Source organism: Seriola dumerili, unplaced genomic scaffold (assembly GCF_002260705.1).
Source record: "Seriola dumerili isolate Sdu_G_001 unplaced genomic scaffold, Sdu_1.0 BDQW01000331.1, whole genome shotgun sequence".
Lineage (NCBI taxonomy): Eukaryota > Metazoa > Chordata > Actinopteri > Carangiformes > Carangidae > Seriola > Seriola dumerili.
Genome location: NW_019174586.1, coordinates 7,020,768 through 7,038,432, shown reverse-complemented (window position 1 = coordinate 7,038,432; position 17,665 = coordinate 7,020,768). Strand labels below are relative to the sequence as shown.

Below are 17,665 nucleotides of genomic sequence, written 5' to 3'. Positions count from 1 at the left end.
TGAGCAGGGAGGAGAGCAAACACAGAACTCAGGACACCCAACTGAATACAGGCAGCCTGTGTACCGGTTGTTGTGCCTGGATACAAGATACATTCATCAAACACAGTGGAGCCCAGAGGCGAGCCTGTAAATGACCCTGACTCACCTTGGCTTGTTCTGGGAGTCACTGGAGCCAAACCAGCCTCTGAGCCTCCCCTCAGATGCTGAAGCAGCCTGGTTCAGGTCTGACTTAGCTGGGAGAGACTCACTCCTCCCTCCAGAGAATAACGTCTTTCGTAGCTTCCTCCCTTTGTCAGGTGAATCAGCAGCAGAGGAGACGATTGGGGTTGCCGCCTGCACTGGGCGACCCCCTAACTGAGCTTGCTGAATCGGAGGAGACGACGCCTGACCTTCCTTTTCTTCCTCCTTTTCCTCTCTCTTCATCTTGTCAAACGACCAGCGGCGGCCCTCGGCAAAGGAACCTTTGTCTTCACTTCTCTTGGTGAGGTTCTGAAGGGAACGGGAGAGCGGGGAACATTTCTCCAGCAGGACCAGCTTGGATGGAAGAGCTCCTGAGCTCTTTGGAGTTGATGGCTCAGAGTCGTAGACATGACTTCCATTTATACACAAGGAAGACTTGGACTGAGTCATGGTCTGACCCTTGAGAGACTCCATTGTGAGATTTGTTCGAGGGAAGGCTGTTGTGATCTTGCTAGCTTCATCGCTGAAGGCTCGCTTGTGTGTTAGAGCCTTTGTTGTGTGCTGGCTGGTGAGCACTGTTGGAAAGACGCAAAAAATAAAAAACTAAATGTTCCAAGATTCTTTCACATTACATGTAGTCATTTGATCAATTATAAAAATATCAGTTAGTCCAGCTTTAAAAACAGTAAATGCTCTTTCTTTAATTTCAGTGTTTTATTTAATAAAATTGACTTATTATTGGGTAATTCCAACAGTCACCAGCCCTTATTTCATACACGTGTACATGATTTCAAAGCTTACCTTTTTTAGCTAAATCTGTTTCTCCATAGTGGGTGTCCACTCTCACTTTGCTAGTGTAGATGGGGGAGCTGGGAGGGTCTGACAGCAGATCCAGACTGGGTGGAGGGCCGGGGTTATCGCTGGCCATGGAAGACACACTACTCTCTGAAGCCAGCGATGAGCATGACCTGGTATCAGACGACTTGCGCAGCTTTCCTTTGAAGAAATCTTTCATCTTGCTCCTCTTCTCCTCTGCTATCTCCACATCTCGTGACTCCACCACAGGTCCGCCCTCCTCTCCAAACGGCTGCCCCAGAGATCCTGACAGGGCGGCGTAGCGGCCTGGCACAATGGCTGAGGAAGACTCCACATCCCCCCTCTTCCTCCCTGTGACACGATCCTTGAGCTTGCCAAAAGCAGAGCGAGGTTTGTCCTTCATGGTGAGGTCGAACATACTGGCTGTCATGTTGTTGCGGGTGAACTGGACTGTCACCTGAAGTTCACCACGTTCCTTCTCCTTCCTTCCTACCTTCGAGTTGAGCTTGAACCATCTGGAGAAATAAAAGAAAAGAGACTACCTTATATCACTTCCTTAAATAAATACATTACTTTAGCAGCAAGTGTCTGCTGTCTTTTTAAAGCGCAGATCAGAGGTTGCATGTGTCATCTGGCCATTCACTGGGACAAAACGAGCAACAACAAAAAACGTTGATTTCTTTTTGGCAATGCTTTCCACATATTACATAATCTGGAAGTACTGTTTAGGGATTGTACTTTGAAAAATCTTTGAAAACAAACTATTTCACAAGCCTCAGCGCAGGAAATCACAAACCGAATTCCTAGAAGTCCACCCACCTACACCTGGTGTGTATGCACTGTATAGGACATGAACAATATGAGGAGTCAACCAATGAAATCCTGCCTCCTACGTCCTTTGAGTGGACCAGAGAAAGTGTTAGAGAGCCAAAACTAACAGCAGGAATCCAGTGCGAGTTTCACTGAGCATACAGAGGGAGAGAGAGAGAGGGCGGAGAAGCCACAATTAAAGCCAGATGTGATGTATTGCTTTACTCTACACTGCTTTTCAGTGTTTTTGGTGGAAATGTTTCACATTTTACTGGTGACTCCTGTTACGTCACCTGTGGGACAACTGAGGACATCAAAGACTCAAAATAAGTCAAATTAGAAAAGAATCAGAGCCACATTTTCAAGATACAATACAAGAGTAAACTAAAGAACTTTTTCTTACAGTCTGTAGCTCAGTCGCATATAGAAATACTCAGTTTACTGCCCCTGTTTGATGAGTTGTAAGACACATTCATAACATCCAATGAGCTATATAAGACACAGTTGTAGTGACATCACACTTTCATGCAACCTGTGCCTGAATCCTACTGATTGTCAGGAGGTTCTAACTTATCTTAATTAGAAGTTATTGCTGTGATAACTAAATCATGAATAAAAATTATTCTGAATAAATTTGTGAATTTGTGGAATACTGCTGCAATTAGTAGATTATTACATACTCTATATATATTTAAATGTAATGTTAAATGTTACTTAAAGCCACATAAAAAAACAGTATCATGTCAAACTCACATTCCCACAATGCAAATCTGCCCAGATCACTCTTTACCAAACTGTATGAGGTTAACAGCTTCAGTCGTGTTAAACCTGTTTAAATGTGTGTTTCTCACCTCTGAATGTGTGACTGTCACATTCACACTATGGGAAACCTAAACCACACCGTTAAGACTAAACTACACATTTTCATTGCACTGCCTCTCCATTCATCTTGATAAGTGCATTTACTGCAAGAATTTTGAAGAATTCTGTCCTTACATAACCAACATTTTTGCTATGATTTTCCACCTCCTTGCAGTTTTCAAAGCTGAATCTAATGGGCCACCGGTGGCACAGACCACATCCCTTTACTATTTATATCTGAGCTAGGATACCAAGTATGGGTTTCTATCTCACTTTCGAAAGCCACAGAATACATGCCGGATCACAGTGTGGGATGATATTCACTAGTTCAGTTTTTGGGGGTAATACGGGTGCAAGAAGAATATAAGCTGTTAAATGTTCTATCAATAGATGTTAAAAAATACATATTGCTCAGGTCTAAACATATAAGCTACCAAGAATGAGTTGAATAGTGGGAGATTGTGTATAAAAATGGAGGCTTTGTGCAGTTTCCACTGTGGAAACTGCATCTCATCTTGTTGATTTGCAGTGCATTGTGGGACTTCTGCTGGAGTAGCCTAAAGGATATCAGTATGAATTTCAAGCATATCAGTCTAGAGGAATAGAACTTAATGAGATTTTTATGTGTTTATGGCTCAAGCATTGCTGATCCAAAACACTACCACATCTGTGCATGCATCCTTGTGGGAAGTGATGACTGAGACTAACAAGTCAACTCAGTTGCTGTATTTTGGGTTGTACATGAAGCACATGGTTGATAATTATAGTGCACTATGAGGAGCTTGTCAATGCAAGATCAGCTACATGAGGAGGAAAAATGTGAGTGGAGGAAACTAGTCTCTAATACTCGTTGTTCTTTCTACAGTTTCTGAATGGAGAAGTACATAAAACGCTGAATGTCAGTCCCTTTTAGAGTTTACCATATAACCTAACCCTATCCTGGTCTGACATAAAAATCTCATCATTACTATCTCATGTGTGAGCAGGAAGCTACGTGGACAAACTACATGACTACATTAAAATTCAAAAACAACCTACTCATCTCTTGGACACATTCCATCCTGAAATATCTTATCAAGAGGAATGATGGCTTGACCGAGAAACACGTCCAGCCCGATAAGCACTCGGTGCATGACCGTGAGGACCAGGTCTCCGCTCCCCGGGGGGTAGGCGCTCCGGCCGCCGTCCTCCAGGATCCCCGGTAGCAGCTCGAAGCAGCATTCCTCGTTCCACTGTGGCACCTCCGCCTTCTCCACCAGCCCGGTGGTGTACTTCTCCTTCCCCACCTGGATGATGGTGTAGAGGTAGCGGCTGCCGTGCTTGCCCTTGGTTCGCAGTCCTCTTGCGCGGAGCACGGTGACATTCACATGAGTGGGCACCCATCGCTGATCATCGTCCAGATCTATCAGTGACATCATTTTTGCACCGCTACACGGAGGCGAAGTGGCTACCTCAACCTACCCCTATCCCTAAATAATCGTAGCTTCACTCAGACGCCTGTCCTATCACTTGATTGGGAGATCATTCCTCCTTCACGTTGCGCCACAGTGTCCGTTCTGCGCAAAAATACCTCTGCAGAATATCTCCAAAGTCCGCCCGAGCCTCTGAGGGTTTACCCGAGGTCAGTTTTCAGACAGCAGACGGGGCTTATATTCAGCTTGAAGCTCTGCGTGCCATTCCCAAATTCAATCAATGCAAACCAAGTTAGGCGAGCTGCGTGCAGAAATCATCCCATGTCCACGCTCCGTACATGTCGCACCAGTTAGTTTACTGTCCGAAATGTGCTCATTGTGTTCACGGCCCGCCCTCCTCCACAACAGCAGGCCCGCATACAGTGAGAGAGGTGCCGCAGAATTAAAGAGAAACACCCAACCAGACCTTCAGCAGATGCACTGACACACACGCTGCTGTGCTGTGGCGCACAGTAAGACTAGACAGTAGTGTATGTAAACCGGGAGGACACTGGTTCAGCAGCTTGTCCATGTTTAACCATCAGAAACCCATGTGGACTCTGAAGTTTCAGGGCGGAACCTTCCGTGAGAAATAAATATTCTCCAGCTCATTCTGTAATTTTTTTTTTTTGATTTCATGAACCTCAGCATTTCCAGATTTTTCAGCCTTCCAACCCTCTTTAACAATCCCCTGCAACATACAGTGAAGGAGCAAGTAAAACCATAAATAGGCTAATAAAGGGCTGTTGGAAAAATTGAATAATTTTATTAATCAACATCGTATTTTAACTGAATGATTATAGGCTCTTAAGGCTGATTAGTCATTTGCAATTCCGAGTTTTACTATAGACACAGTTTAGTGTACAAGTCTTCTCCTTTTCGTGGACAGGTCTGCACATTAACGTAAATTACAGTAAATATTGTATTGACACTGGCTGGAGAACAGCTTTCACTGACAGACTACATCAGGTTACTGTCATTTTTGCAGCTACAATGACACCTGGTGGAGATCAGTGACAGTTCACTACTACTATACTGTTACAAACAGATATTGAAGCCTTTCAAGTGGAGGCGTTGTAGTCACATCCATTTATTAATTTCTAAACTAATAGAAATGAATCGGTCAACACCTGGTCCCCTGAGAGCTGCATCACTGTAAAATTATCTGGCATTTTGACAAACCATTTGCATGATTTGTGACTATAAAATAAATATTAGCCTACATATTTCTATTTTATGCTACTTGTTCTTCTACTCCAAGACATTTCATAGGAGAATATCGTACTTTGCAGATTAGGATTTTACCTACAAAACATATGATCGATGTATAAATATGATGCAGCGCTACAGAACAGTGTATCAATAAATGGTTAAAATGGCCTCCACAAGCTACAACAGTAGTACAGGTTCTGTAAACAATCACCACCGTGTCAGATGAAAACAAATGCTCCCCCTCCTCTGGTGTTCTCAGTCAGCAGCAATGTGTTGTGAAGCCAGGTAAAAGCGGCCACTAAACACACAACAGAAAGCTCAACTGAATAAAAAAATACCCAGCAAATGAGCCAATAAAAAACAATGTAGCCACAACCATTACCCCAAGCTAGCACTGCCGTGATATGCTCCACAGCGATGCTAGCAGTTAGCCAGCTAACGATCGCAACATTAGCCGAACAAATTCATAATATTGGTAACAGCAAGTTAGCTAACCTTATCATGGCTACTATAGCCGGACACTAACGAAAACAGACATGTAACATTATGTGGCAATCAAGTTACTTACATATGGAGAAGAAGCCAGTTCCGAGTCAAGCTGTAGCTCTTTAGCCGCTTGTAGGGCTCTCCATCTCGGTAAGACACACCTGTATTAGCACCACGGGCGGGCTGGAAAGAAATTCAGCCTTGGACTTATCTGCTGGGAGCAACCGCATAAACGACTAACTGACAAAGCCCGTAAAGACACTGCTGGGGCTTTACAACAAAACTTTAAAAACTTCATGAATTTGACAGTCAACCGCCCAACTGAAATGTGCGCCGGTAGTCCCCAAGGCCAGTCCAGCTGTGCTCTGCTGGGGCAGGTTTCTCAAAGGCAGACCTTGACTGTGGCTTAGACATAACAAATAGTTAGACCCAAGATAGATGTCTAAATGTATCTGTTGCACAAAGCAGTTTCGTTGCTAACCATCTTAAACCAGACTGTGGTACAATGAATTATGGGTTTTTCGATACAAAAAAATGGCTGACCAAGGACCTGCACCCAACCTCTCAGCTCCAAGAACCCCAGCAAGAAAAACATAAAAGAACATTTAACTTGAACAGAAAAAATGCTCGGGGCCTCTTTTCATTGCTGTCTCCATAACAATGTTAGCAAACCAACCGTTTACTGTTTTTTTGTTGTTGTTGGGTGCTACTGTTCAGTGCAGGTGTCACTGATTACAACGTTACCATGGTAACATCGGTTTTAGGCTTGAGTTAGTCTGGGGGAAAGGTCTGTAGTATTTTTAGCTTAAAATGGGTCAGTTTCTATTTTTGTGAAACGGTCTTACTTGCATTAGACTAATCTATGAACAAAATTAACACTGGACCAACATTACAGAGCAGTCTTATCTCTTTGTCAGAGGCCTTTTGTCAGCCGTTTCTTTCAGTGGAGGAAATTCTGGAGGATGCCTACACCTGAATGCTGCATACTGCACTGTGCTATCTTGAAGTGAGGAGGGCCAATGGTTTAATATGGTGGACTGAACTGCACTAACATGCACATGTACATGCATTGAAATGCACGCGCAGCCAGACCGGATATCAAAACAAAGAACAGAGAAACTCAGATTATAATACACACAGAGGGGGTGTGACTTCATTTTCTGCTCAGGTTTGCTGCTGTATTATTATTTAAAAGCTCATTTACACAACTTTTACACTTAATATATCATCAGTATTGATTGTACTTTTACTAAGTTAAATTTTGACTGTAGGACGTTTACTTGTTCTACATAGTGTTATTACTACCTTTAAAAGACATGAGTACTTCCAACACTTCTTGCATATAACCACATGAGAAGAATGACTAGTGACTTTACATCAGAATGCAATTTAAAACACTGATTTAAAACAGATGCAATAATAATGTCATATTAACATTAACATTTTAACTGCAGGTGAGTGAAAACATAATTTAAGCACCATGTGTGTCATTATGTAGTATCATACATTTGATGCTATTTAATGTCACAAAACTATAACGCTACTGGAGATAGATAGACAAGTGAACAATATATGTAAGTTCCCAGCTTCAGTGCTTGTTTTCTTTATTATAAATTAAAAAAAACAACAGAAACTATTTGATCCGTAAAAATCCGACTGATGTTTCACAGTGTTGATAACAGCCACTTTGAGGGTAAAGGAGTAAATACAAATAAATGCTCACATTCAGAACATCAACACAACGACAGAATCCAACTGGTTTAAGGTTTCTGTGGCACTTTTCTACTTGGCTTTTTAAAGAGCGAGACGTGGTATTTCAAGAACACCTCACACAATAACTGTACTTTATAATACACATTTACACAGCACTGTCAACTTGGCAAACTGACCTAATAAATCTGGTACATTCAAACGTAGAAAAACAATGTCATGGAGTGAAGTTACTGAGTGCCAAATAAAATAAATACAAAGTCAAAGAATAAGAATGCTTGAATACTGCTCAAGGGCTTCTCACTGTAGAGCAGCTTTAGCCACAATGAGACACTTAAAAGTGCAAATAAGAGCTTCAGAAGGAAATAAGTGCTCAATGTTTTCCACATGGGTCAACAGATAATTGTTTAAAAGTGGATATTTTCCGTCATTATAAAGAAACTGTAGCTTCATAACTCAAGGTTGAGACAGAAACAACCCACATTACATAATTTCTGACACACAGCTTTAACACTTTACACTGTGGAGGTTTTCTAACAGGTTTAAGGCATTATTATATGGCAGCTGCCTTAAACCAAAAGACTTAACGTCGGCCCATCCTTACACAAAACGTCTTCTACGAGCGCTGCAGCAATGTAAGGGTGGAGTGTTTGTAAAATACAGTAAATTCTGCTTGGACAGACATTACAGTTGTATTCCTACAAGCCTTTAAGTATCGGGATGTATAAAATTAGCTATGCCATAAATATCAATTAGAGTAAAAAAGAGTAGTGTATTTTGTGTTTCCTAGTTTTCAAGGTTTTTCTCCAAACCTGTAACTAGAAGATTTCCATTAGATGGAACAAATATCAGATCAAATTTAGGAAACCACCGTTTGGTTGAAGTTGTACTGAGAAGCAAATGAAGAAATTCCTCAGTATTTTATAACGCTGAAGATTTCTGTGTGTCTAATTTTATAGGTGCTCTGCAATATGACACATTTTGTTTTAGTTGCATTTCCTGAAATCTGCTGTAGGAAGTTTAAAACAGACCAACCCGAGGGGAAGTTGAGCACATTGAAAAGACTTTCTTTTTAAATGCATTTTTCTGTTTAAGAAATAAACCATGACGCGTCAGAACTGGCTCAAATGAAGACAAAAATGGAAATGTTAAGTGCAAGACTACAGGTAACAAAAACATGACTTTCTCAGAGGCACTCCTGTAGAAAGGCTGCAAGTAAAGGTGCTTCGCCGATAACGCAGAATTTTGCGTAAAAATATTAAATGCTACTTACCATGATGAAGGTGATGGAGGGTACAATGTCAGTGATGGATGTAACAAGTCTCTAACTTGGGCAGCATGAACACAAATAGTTTCCTGATGACCTTTAAATATGGATGTTAATTGTGAGAAAATGAAACAACCTGTGTGTATAAAACAACCTCCCTGTAAAGAAAACAGGAATATTCAATTGATAGTGACAGAACTGCTCTTTAAACCATAGAAAAAGCAGCAAATGGAAGACTAAAATTGAGTTAAATTTAAAATGTACCTTAAGAGTCAGATTTTGCTGAACAAAATTTTATATATAAAAATGGCAAAAAGCTACAAAACTACTTGAGAAGAGGACTGTAGTTATATTCTGTGTGATAAACTTCTTCTGGAATGTTTTCTTCACTGTGTGAAGTGACAGGTTAAGGTCAGTGTTTTGGGATATGTTGTTGTACAGCTACATTTCAGGCATTTGTCTTTAATTTCTCCTGTGACTTCAATCTGACTGGCCATTCTGGCAGCCTTTTAAATACAATTCGTCCTGCGACAGATGTCCGTCAAAGCTGTCCATATAGAGGCTGCTGGTGCTGCTGCCGCTGCCGCTGCTGCCGAGGAACGTACCGACCGCCCGGCCCTGACGAGCGTGACCAACGGCATCACTGAACACTTTGTTGATCTGCTCCTCTGACGGCATCCACCAGTCTGGGTTTGAGGCACAGTGCATCCGGATGAACTCTTGACAGGGAAATTTTGAATCAAAAGAGATTAAAAACATTTTTTTTAATTATTGGAAATCGAAGAAAGTGTTTCAGGGTTTTGAGGGTGACACCTACTGACTTTTGTATTGTATTTGTAATGTAAAGAAAAACATATTGACTTAAATCATAACTGGATTACATTCACTTTACAAGTGTTAATGCTCAATCTTGTATTTTGCATTGATCTGATCTCTCTGTCTCAACTCCATACTTGGAAATGAACCATATGTGAGATCAGTGTGAACAGACCTCTGCCTTTAAAGCAGCTATAATAGAAATTTCTATAAAAACAGTGTTTTATAATGACATTGTGAAAACAATGTAAAAGGGGGTCGCTTGTAATCATGAATCTACAGAGAATTGTGATTGTACAGAGCTTTATAGTGACTTTCAGATCATTGTTAATCTGTCCAGCACACAAGTTTACTATATTGGTTCACTGTCCCCACTCTCATTGTGTCGTTTTCAGCCGCAGCAGGCAGCTGACTGCACTGACTGTTCAGCAGCAAACAGCAGACAGACACAGTTAGAGATGAGCTGGGGAACACAGTGGAGCATTTAATGGCTAAAGAACCAGATATTTCCCTCAGGAGTTGGTAGAGCCCAAAAGAGCTATAAAAAGGCTGAATATTTACACTTACAATCACATGGTTTTCAGAAACAAGACGCCGAATGATAACAACTTAGAAGATCAAAATATGTGAATGCTCACGACTTGTTTCTGCTGCCCCCAAGCGGCCAAAAAAAAAAAAAAAAAAATTGCAGATATTGCAGGTTGAAAATGACAGATCACATAGACAACACCAAATATGTGAGACAGTTTATAGTGAAAATAAATTGTATGATAGTGAGGTGATGAGGATGAGAAAACAAACAATGGCAAGAAGCTGAGCTATAGCTTTTCATCAGCTACTGTTGGTGTTTTTTACTCTTTTTATGACCTTTTTCACACGTCTTTTAATATTACCTTGTATTTCTTTTATATTTTGTCTCAATGCCCTTTTTATGTCTTTTTATGTAAAACACTTTGACTTGTTGAAATGTGCTGTACAAGTAAAATATGCCTTGCCTTTCATTGCCATCTGTTAAATCTGAAGTTATGTCAACAATAACTGGATATGTATCAGATCTTAGAGCACATATGAAGATAACCCATATCCATTATGAAATTTGAATATTTTTGTTTCCAGACTGTTCAAAAAATCTCATCTGTGTCAAATGTGTTTGCCATGTGAACATTGTCTCAGTTTCACATAGTTATGAGCTCATAAATAATGAGCACTGACTTGACAGCTAGAGCTGCTTTTCAAATGTGAGCCATGGGCTGTAGAAGAGGAATATTCAAACTCAAGTAAGTTCAAATAATCATTCAACCACTGAGTAATATTTCATTGGCTTACAGACTGAGGCATAATGTGAACAGTCCTCTACATCAACGGACTCCTACCTACCTCTGAGGCAGCTGACTTTGACGGGGTTGAGCGGCCGTCTCTCCAGGCCCGGCTCCCCTGAGTGGACTGAACGCTTCCTTTTGCCCAAACCACAGGAGAACTTCAGCTCGTCTGTGGTGAAGACGTAGCGTATTAGGTAGCGCAGCAGCCGTCTGCCATCTTTCTTTGAGGAGTTGACGGCTTCATCCCATTGCTTATTAGTGATGAAAAGAGGATAATTCTCCAGGAGCTGTTTACTGCCCTGCAGGGAGGACGAAATTACAGGAAGTAATGGTCTTACTGCACCATCGTTTACCTACTTATTTAAATTGCTGTAATGCAACTTCACATAGCAAATTTGACTGCTCTATCTAAAGTTTTATCATCTCTGATTACACAAATATACAAAAAAAACTTGCATAAATTATGACAGACTTAATGAAAACACCAACCTCAAAGACTGTTTGCCGTTCTTCCTCCTGTAGAGACAGTTATTTAAGTTCATATTTTAATTACTAATTAACAGCATGCAGACATTTCTATTGCAGGATCTGAGCTGATATTTTCACACTTTAATATACGCTATTGATAACATGTGCTGCAAAGAGCTGTGAATAATGTAAAGGAACCTGTTTCCTCACCTCTGTGAGCTGCTCCTCTGGCATCGACTGGACCAGCTGGTTGTGAAACTCAAGAACAGTCTTGAAGTAGTCAAGAACATTTTGACAGGGAACTGTACAAAAAAAACACACAAAGTAATGTGACCACTAATACAAACACAGTGATGCCTCATCTGGTGTATAATTAAACAATAACAATCCTGCATCTTTTTCTTCCCTCCTGAAAAGATCGCTTTGACTCGGATGTCTGGTCATTTTGAGATCTGATTCTGCACTGTACATTTAATGTGCAGTTAGAAAATTAGGTGGGTGTGACACTGGGGAGCAGAAAATTTAAGAAAAATAGGTGCCATTAAGACTGTAGTTCCAAACAGTGTGATGCATTTAGATAGCATGTTTAACCTTTGGACTCGGGCCTGAGAGCCACAGACAGGCTCGGGAAATCAAAACGTACTGACAGATTAATGCGACGTTGGTTTGGTCTTTTCATGGGAAGAAAAATGTAGAATAACACAGTCGTTATCCTTTAACTTGAGTTGACAAATTAAAGGAAAACCTCAATTAATCTGTGAGTTGATAATCTTGTAACAGTTTTAGAATTTTTTCTATTTTACATATCTTCTTGTTCCAGCTTCTTAAATGTGAGGATTTGCTGTTTTTCCTGTTCATGTATATTAATAACAATAATATTAAGACATCACCACCTGGGGCTCTGAGTAATTATAACAGGTAGTTTTCACTATTTTCTGGCATTTTAAAGACAAAACAATTTGTCAGTTAAGCGAGGAACTAACTGGCAGATTAATCAATAATAAAAATTACTCTCATTACTTGCACCCCTAGAGTGTAGAAACACAGTGAATTTAGATGTCTTCATACACTCACTGAATGCTGTTCTTAGTATGAAAATGATTTGAATCATGTGTTGTGGCCTTTACAGTCTCCAGATCTCAACTAATATGAACAGGTAGGGGATAGTTTGGAGCTACACGTCGGAAAATTATTGTCATCAAAACACCAAATGAGGGAATGACATTTGGAAGAACGGTGCACATCTCTCAAGTAGAGTTCAAAGACTTTAAGACTCCGGGAAGGAGCACTGAAGATGTCATGGTAGCTTTAATTTGATTTGTCACCCATCTGTACCAGCCCTAGTATAAAATGTCTAAACTCATCCGCAGCTCAGACTCAAAACCCTGCGAGGTTTTTCTCTTTCATTACTCCACCTGGGATGTTCTCCAGCTTATTGCGGAGCTCCTCGTTCTCCTGCTGCAGAGACAAAACCTCCTGCTCCAACTCCAGGCAGCGTGGACAGCAGTTCTCCTCCTCCTCTTCCTCCTCAGGCAGCGTGGAGGACGGGTGGCCGTACGATTCGGACGGAGTCGGCGAGCCCCAGCCTCCCAGGTTGTGACTTGGAGGAGACACCCCTGAACCGGGCTCTGCCGACGGACACTGCTCGTCCTCCAGACCTGCAGCCAGATGTTGCTGCTGCTGCTGCTGAGGCCCTGAGAGGAGATAGTTCTGTAGGGAGTCTGTAAAGATGCGGAGTACGGCAGAGGTCTGTTGTTGGTTCAAATGGCTTTGTTGAGCCTCCTCTTCTGGGTCTGTGGTAGAAGAGCTTTCTTCAGGTTTGGACTTCCCCAGTGAGGTGCAGTGAAGCCCCTGAGTGTCTTCCAGCTTGATGTTAGAGGTAAAGGAGGAGGAGGAGGAGGAGGTGGAAGACTCCAGGAGACGGCCGTTGTTGAGGAGGCTGAGGACTCGGCTGCACTGCTGAGCAAAGGCATCCAAGATGAGACGGTTTTCTGCGGCAAAGAGAAGTCAAGACGTCAGAGATGGTGACAATGGGCTCCAGTGGCATTTCATCTCCAGGTCAGTCATCCTTATATGATCACATGTTCCTAGAATCAAAATACATTTGAGCAATTCGACCTTGGAAACAGCAGTTGACAAAACACTCACCTCAAGGTCCATTTAGTAGCTGTTCTGGAACTTTTAACTCTATTACAAAGTGCTCATCAGCAGATTGAGCTTGCTCAATTGCCATGAGAGGGAAGTAAAAAGACACAAAACCAGTGAGGCACAAAACACTGAATCACTCATATTGTTTCCAACTATTAAACATCCACAGTTTCATGGCAATTAAGCAAACTCTATCTGATGCAGACTGTGATGTGATTGAAAGCTCCAGAACAGCTACTAAATGGACCTTAAGGGGAAATTGGTTTGTCAGCTGATATTATTTTCTTTGTTTCTTTATTATTAACTGTCCTGAAACACAATGGTGGAGGAAGTACTCACATCGTTCACTAAAATACTACTTACGCTTTCTGTAACATCTGTAACATCTGTATTAACAATCTCATAATTTGGGGTCATGAGATGATGGAGCAGTGAAGAGGAAGAATTCATGTTTTGGCCTGTTTTCTAATCTTTGCTTTTATTGTGAAATATTGGATAATCTGATCTCTTTGGGTCTCCACAACTTGTTTAATTGAGTTTAGAAAGGAAATGTCTCTTTGGTGAAACTTCGAACAACTCATTGAGATCTGAAGCACGTCAAGGACAAAAAGACACTGAAAAAAGTTAGGAGCCACTAGTCTGATCTTTAGTAATGACTTGTATTTTATAAGCCTATTGTGTGTCTTTACAGCAAAATCCAAATCTAAAGGAACTCCAGCTGATAAACAATTGTAAGGGATTAAAAAGTTTTATATTTGCCTCTGAAATATATTGAAGTAGAAAGTAGCAGAAAATGAAAATACTCAATACTACTGTACCTAAGTTACTTACTCTCCACCGCTGCTGAGGTATAATGAAGTCTCCTAAAGGAAAGCAGCACACTGATGCACAGTGATGGAAACAATATGAGCGATTTTGTGTTTTATGCTTCACTAGTTTTGCTTCTTTCCACTTCTTTTTTTTCCTTCTTTTTAACTGTGTCTTGTTGAGGTAAAGCTTTCCATTACAGTAGCATACAGTAGGCTCCTCTGTTGATACAAATGTCAGCTTCATTATGCTGATTTATTCACATGTCAATAAACTCTAGAGTCACAGTATCTGCTGTGACCAAACCCAGCCCAGCAAAGAAAATCAGCACAGAGCTATTGTCCAGAAACACGACTCAGTGTATAGTTCCCCTGGCAGTCCAGGCACGTCTCAATGAGATGATCTCACACATACCTCCATGTAATGATTATGAGTCCACCGGCCTCACACACGCACGCACACACACACACACGCATACACACACACACACACACACAAATATACACACACAGACAAAATGAGTTCTAGATGGCCACTGCTGCGTTGCCACGCGCTCAGACGTGTCTATCAGCCTGGCGCAGATGTGTCGCATTTATTAATATGCGTGCTGTCTCTGTTTACCCGTCGAGATGTATCTGATATCATTCGCCTTCACCCTGCACTCCCCACCACCACCCCCATCCTCACCCTCCTCTCTCCTCTCACCAGTTCTGTGGCACTGTGAGCTGAGAGCCTCATAAAATTTCATTAAAAACAACACGCTCGGCAGAGGCAAATTTATGAGCCCCATTTATTTTAATCACAACTCTTTGGGAAAGGCTTCTCAATGCAATTTGTGTTATTGTGTGCTGAACTGATTGCTGGGTCCCTGGGTCTCTGCTGCTTCTCTTCATGAGAAGGACATCAAGTTCATTTTTTTCCCTTTTCACACATGACATTAAGTTGCTCCCATCGTGCGGATAAAAGCACTTTGATGTGTCATTATCAGTAAGAATACATGGCACGTGGTGCATCTTGTGTAATGTGAGCAGATTCATTAGAGCAGGGGAAATATGGTTTTATGTTTGATTATTTCATAAGTAAAATCAGGACCACGTGCAAACATCATCACTCAATCCTGGGAGTTATACTTTCAAGGAATCAAGTTGGCTTGCACAGATGGAAGTGGGTTGAATGTATGATGTTAATGCACTGATACACAGGTTTTCCAACTCACATGTAGGTTAGTTAATGAAGGGCTACAGTGCAACCTGAGCTCGCACTGAAGACTTGATTGGCTGTAAAGCAACAATAACCAGCAGCAATTTGAGCCTCTGCTGCCAGCAGTGATGAAGAGATTAATATCTGATTAGAGCATAAGATGTCTAATGTTTAATTTCATAACTGCCAGGATTGGGTTCATTGCTTTCATCTTAATGTTGGTTCCAATGGACCCGCCCTCCACACGGGGAACACATTTCTTCCTGAGCCTGTACAGCCCTCTAATGAACAGCAGCTGAGGAGAAAAATGAGCAGGGAACAATGTGTTTCAACAGGAGAGTGTGAGGGCCCTTCTTGCACAGACACACACACACACACATACATATATAAATACACAAAAGTAAACACACACACACACACACACATACACACACTCATGGACAGACAATTACCCAGTGTAATTTTTAGCACATGCACACTGGAGATTCAATCATGACTGCTCTCATTACAGCAGAAAATCAATCACTGCTGACAGGAAGGAAAAAAGGAAGAAATGGGAACAAAAACATGAAGCTCAGGTGATGTGGAGCAAACAAAAGAGATGCTGGCTTTTAATTAGATACTGTTGTCTGTTCCTTTCAAGTTTATTGACTCTGTAGAGATTTTATGTTTCTGTCTGGGCAGCAAAACCCAAAATATAAACTAGAATCTGGACAATGTGAAGACATGTGGATCAGAAAAGTCTTGCTCCCAAATCTTCAATAAAAAGATAGGCCTGCTGTGAGAGATGGAGCTGACCTCCAGGTATGACTAGGAGTCACTCTCACCACTCACTCTGAACAAGTTTGAAACCCACCTGAGCTGATACCGTAGGTGCAGTCTGGGGAGAATCTGGGTTCCGCTCCGCCGCTGCTGGCGCGTCGCTGCTGGGTACCGAGAGATGCTGCCGCCGCCACGCTGCCCGCCGCCGCCGCCGCCGCCGAGGTGGAAGTCGGGACCCTGCTGCTGGGCCTGCTCTCACATGGGAAACGATGCTGTGGCTGCTGCTGAGGCGACGGGTGATGCTGCTGGCTGCTGCTGATAGCGACGCTGGTTTGGTGGAGCGGCTGCAGACGCTGCTGCTGCTGCTGCTGCTGCTGGTGGAGGTGATGGTGCGGCTGGAAAGGATGAGGCTGCTCGGGATGGAAAGTGAAGTGATGTCCGTCACCAAAGAGAGGCACCTCGACCACAGCGGACCTGTCAAAGCGCGACTTGCCCGCCGAGCGCTTGCTCTGGAAGGTTTTCAGGGTGCTGTACGGACCCCGTTGTTGTCGGCACATCTTCGGGGCGCAGGGCCCTTCATCTGCGGGCTGCATCTCTCCCTCCATCCCGACCAGGTGTCACAGCGCGGCGGACGGCTGCGGGTCGGTATCGTGGCGTGCTGGTGTGACAGGCAGCTGAAGAGTGGGAGATCAGATCCGTCAGTGTCTGGCTCGGTTTCCCTACACACTGTGTGAAGGGTGGGCTAATTTACTGACAAGCCGCCGCTCCAATCCCCAGTCGGGAGCGCCGATACTGAGACTCCTCCAGAGGGAAATACAGGCGGGACTTGTGCGCCGCTGCCTGCCTCCTTTGTAGCCCACATCCACACAGAGAACAACGGGGCGCTACAGCAGTTGAACAATCTGACTGAATGAAAAAAAAACCCAACAAATGAAAAGGCAGAGGCCATTTTGCTACCGAGCTCAAAGCATTAATAGAGCGACATGAGCGCAAATGAAAAAAAAAAGAGGCGTCAATCCACATCCAAACACCAGGAGCTTAAATCGAGGAAACAGACATAAATATTTGGGGGTGCTTTTATTTTTTGTTGCTTTAAATGTTTGAAAAATCAATAACTGACAGTAAAAAAATATTTTAGTTTCTAACTGTCTACAACAGACCCTGAATATGAAGCTTTTATTAATTGAATCAAAAGGTTGAATGATATTTAATCTTCATGAAATTAGTCCAAAAGTCGATCATTTCAGCCACGACTTAACCTTACCTCTGACATCCAGTGTTACAGGCGGGTAACAGCTGTCCAGTTGCCCACGGGCCTAAAAGTTTGCAACGCCACGTGGGGGCGCCACATT

The 17,665-nt window shown here is 42.2% G+C and overlaps 1 protein-coding gene across 1 annotated transcript; it reads right to left on the bottom strand.

Annotated features, from left to right (window-relative positions):
* Positions 1-9,223: 9,223 nt before the first annotated feature.
* On the bottom strand, positions 9,224-16,935 carry bend4 (BEN domain containing 4). Its single transcript, XM_022760371.1, has 5 exons — positions 16,408-16,935; positions 12,812-13,387; positions 11,607-11,698; positions 10,987-11,227; positions 9,224-9,512 (listed from the first exon to the last, which is right to left on the bottom strand). The coding sequence occupies exons 1-5, from the start codon at positions 16,916-16,918 to the stop codon at positions 9,274-9,276; spliced, it is 1,659 nt and encodes a 552-aa protein (XP_022616092.1). The 5' UTR covers positions 16,919-16,935; the 3' UTR covers positions 9,224-9,273.
* Between the last annotated feature and the right edge of the window lie 730 nt (positions 16,936-17,665).

Coding starts and splice junctions, on each gene's coding strand:
- bend4 (XM_022760371.1), bottom strand. CDS start 16,918: ATGGAGGGAGAGATGCAGCCCGCAGATGAAGGGCCCTGCGCCCCGAAG. Junction 13,388..16,407: donor CACCTACGGTATCAGCTCAG/GTGGGTTTCAAA, acceptor TCTTTGCCGCAG/AAAACCGTCTCATCTTGGAT. Junction 11,228..11,606: donor CAGAGGAGCAGCTCACAGAG/GTGAGGAAACAG, acceptor TCCTCCCTGCAG/GGCAGTAAACAGCTCCTGGA.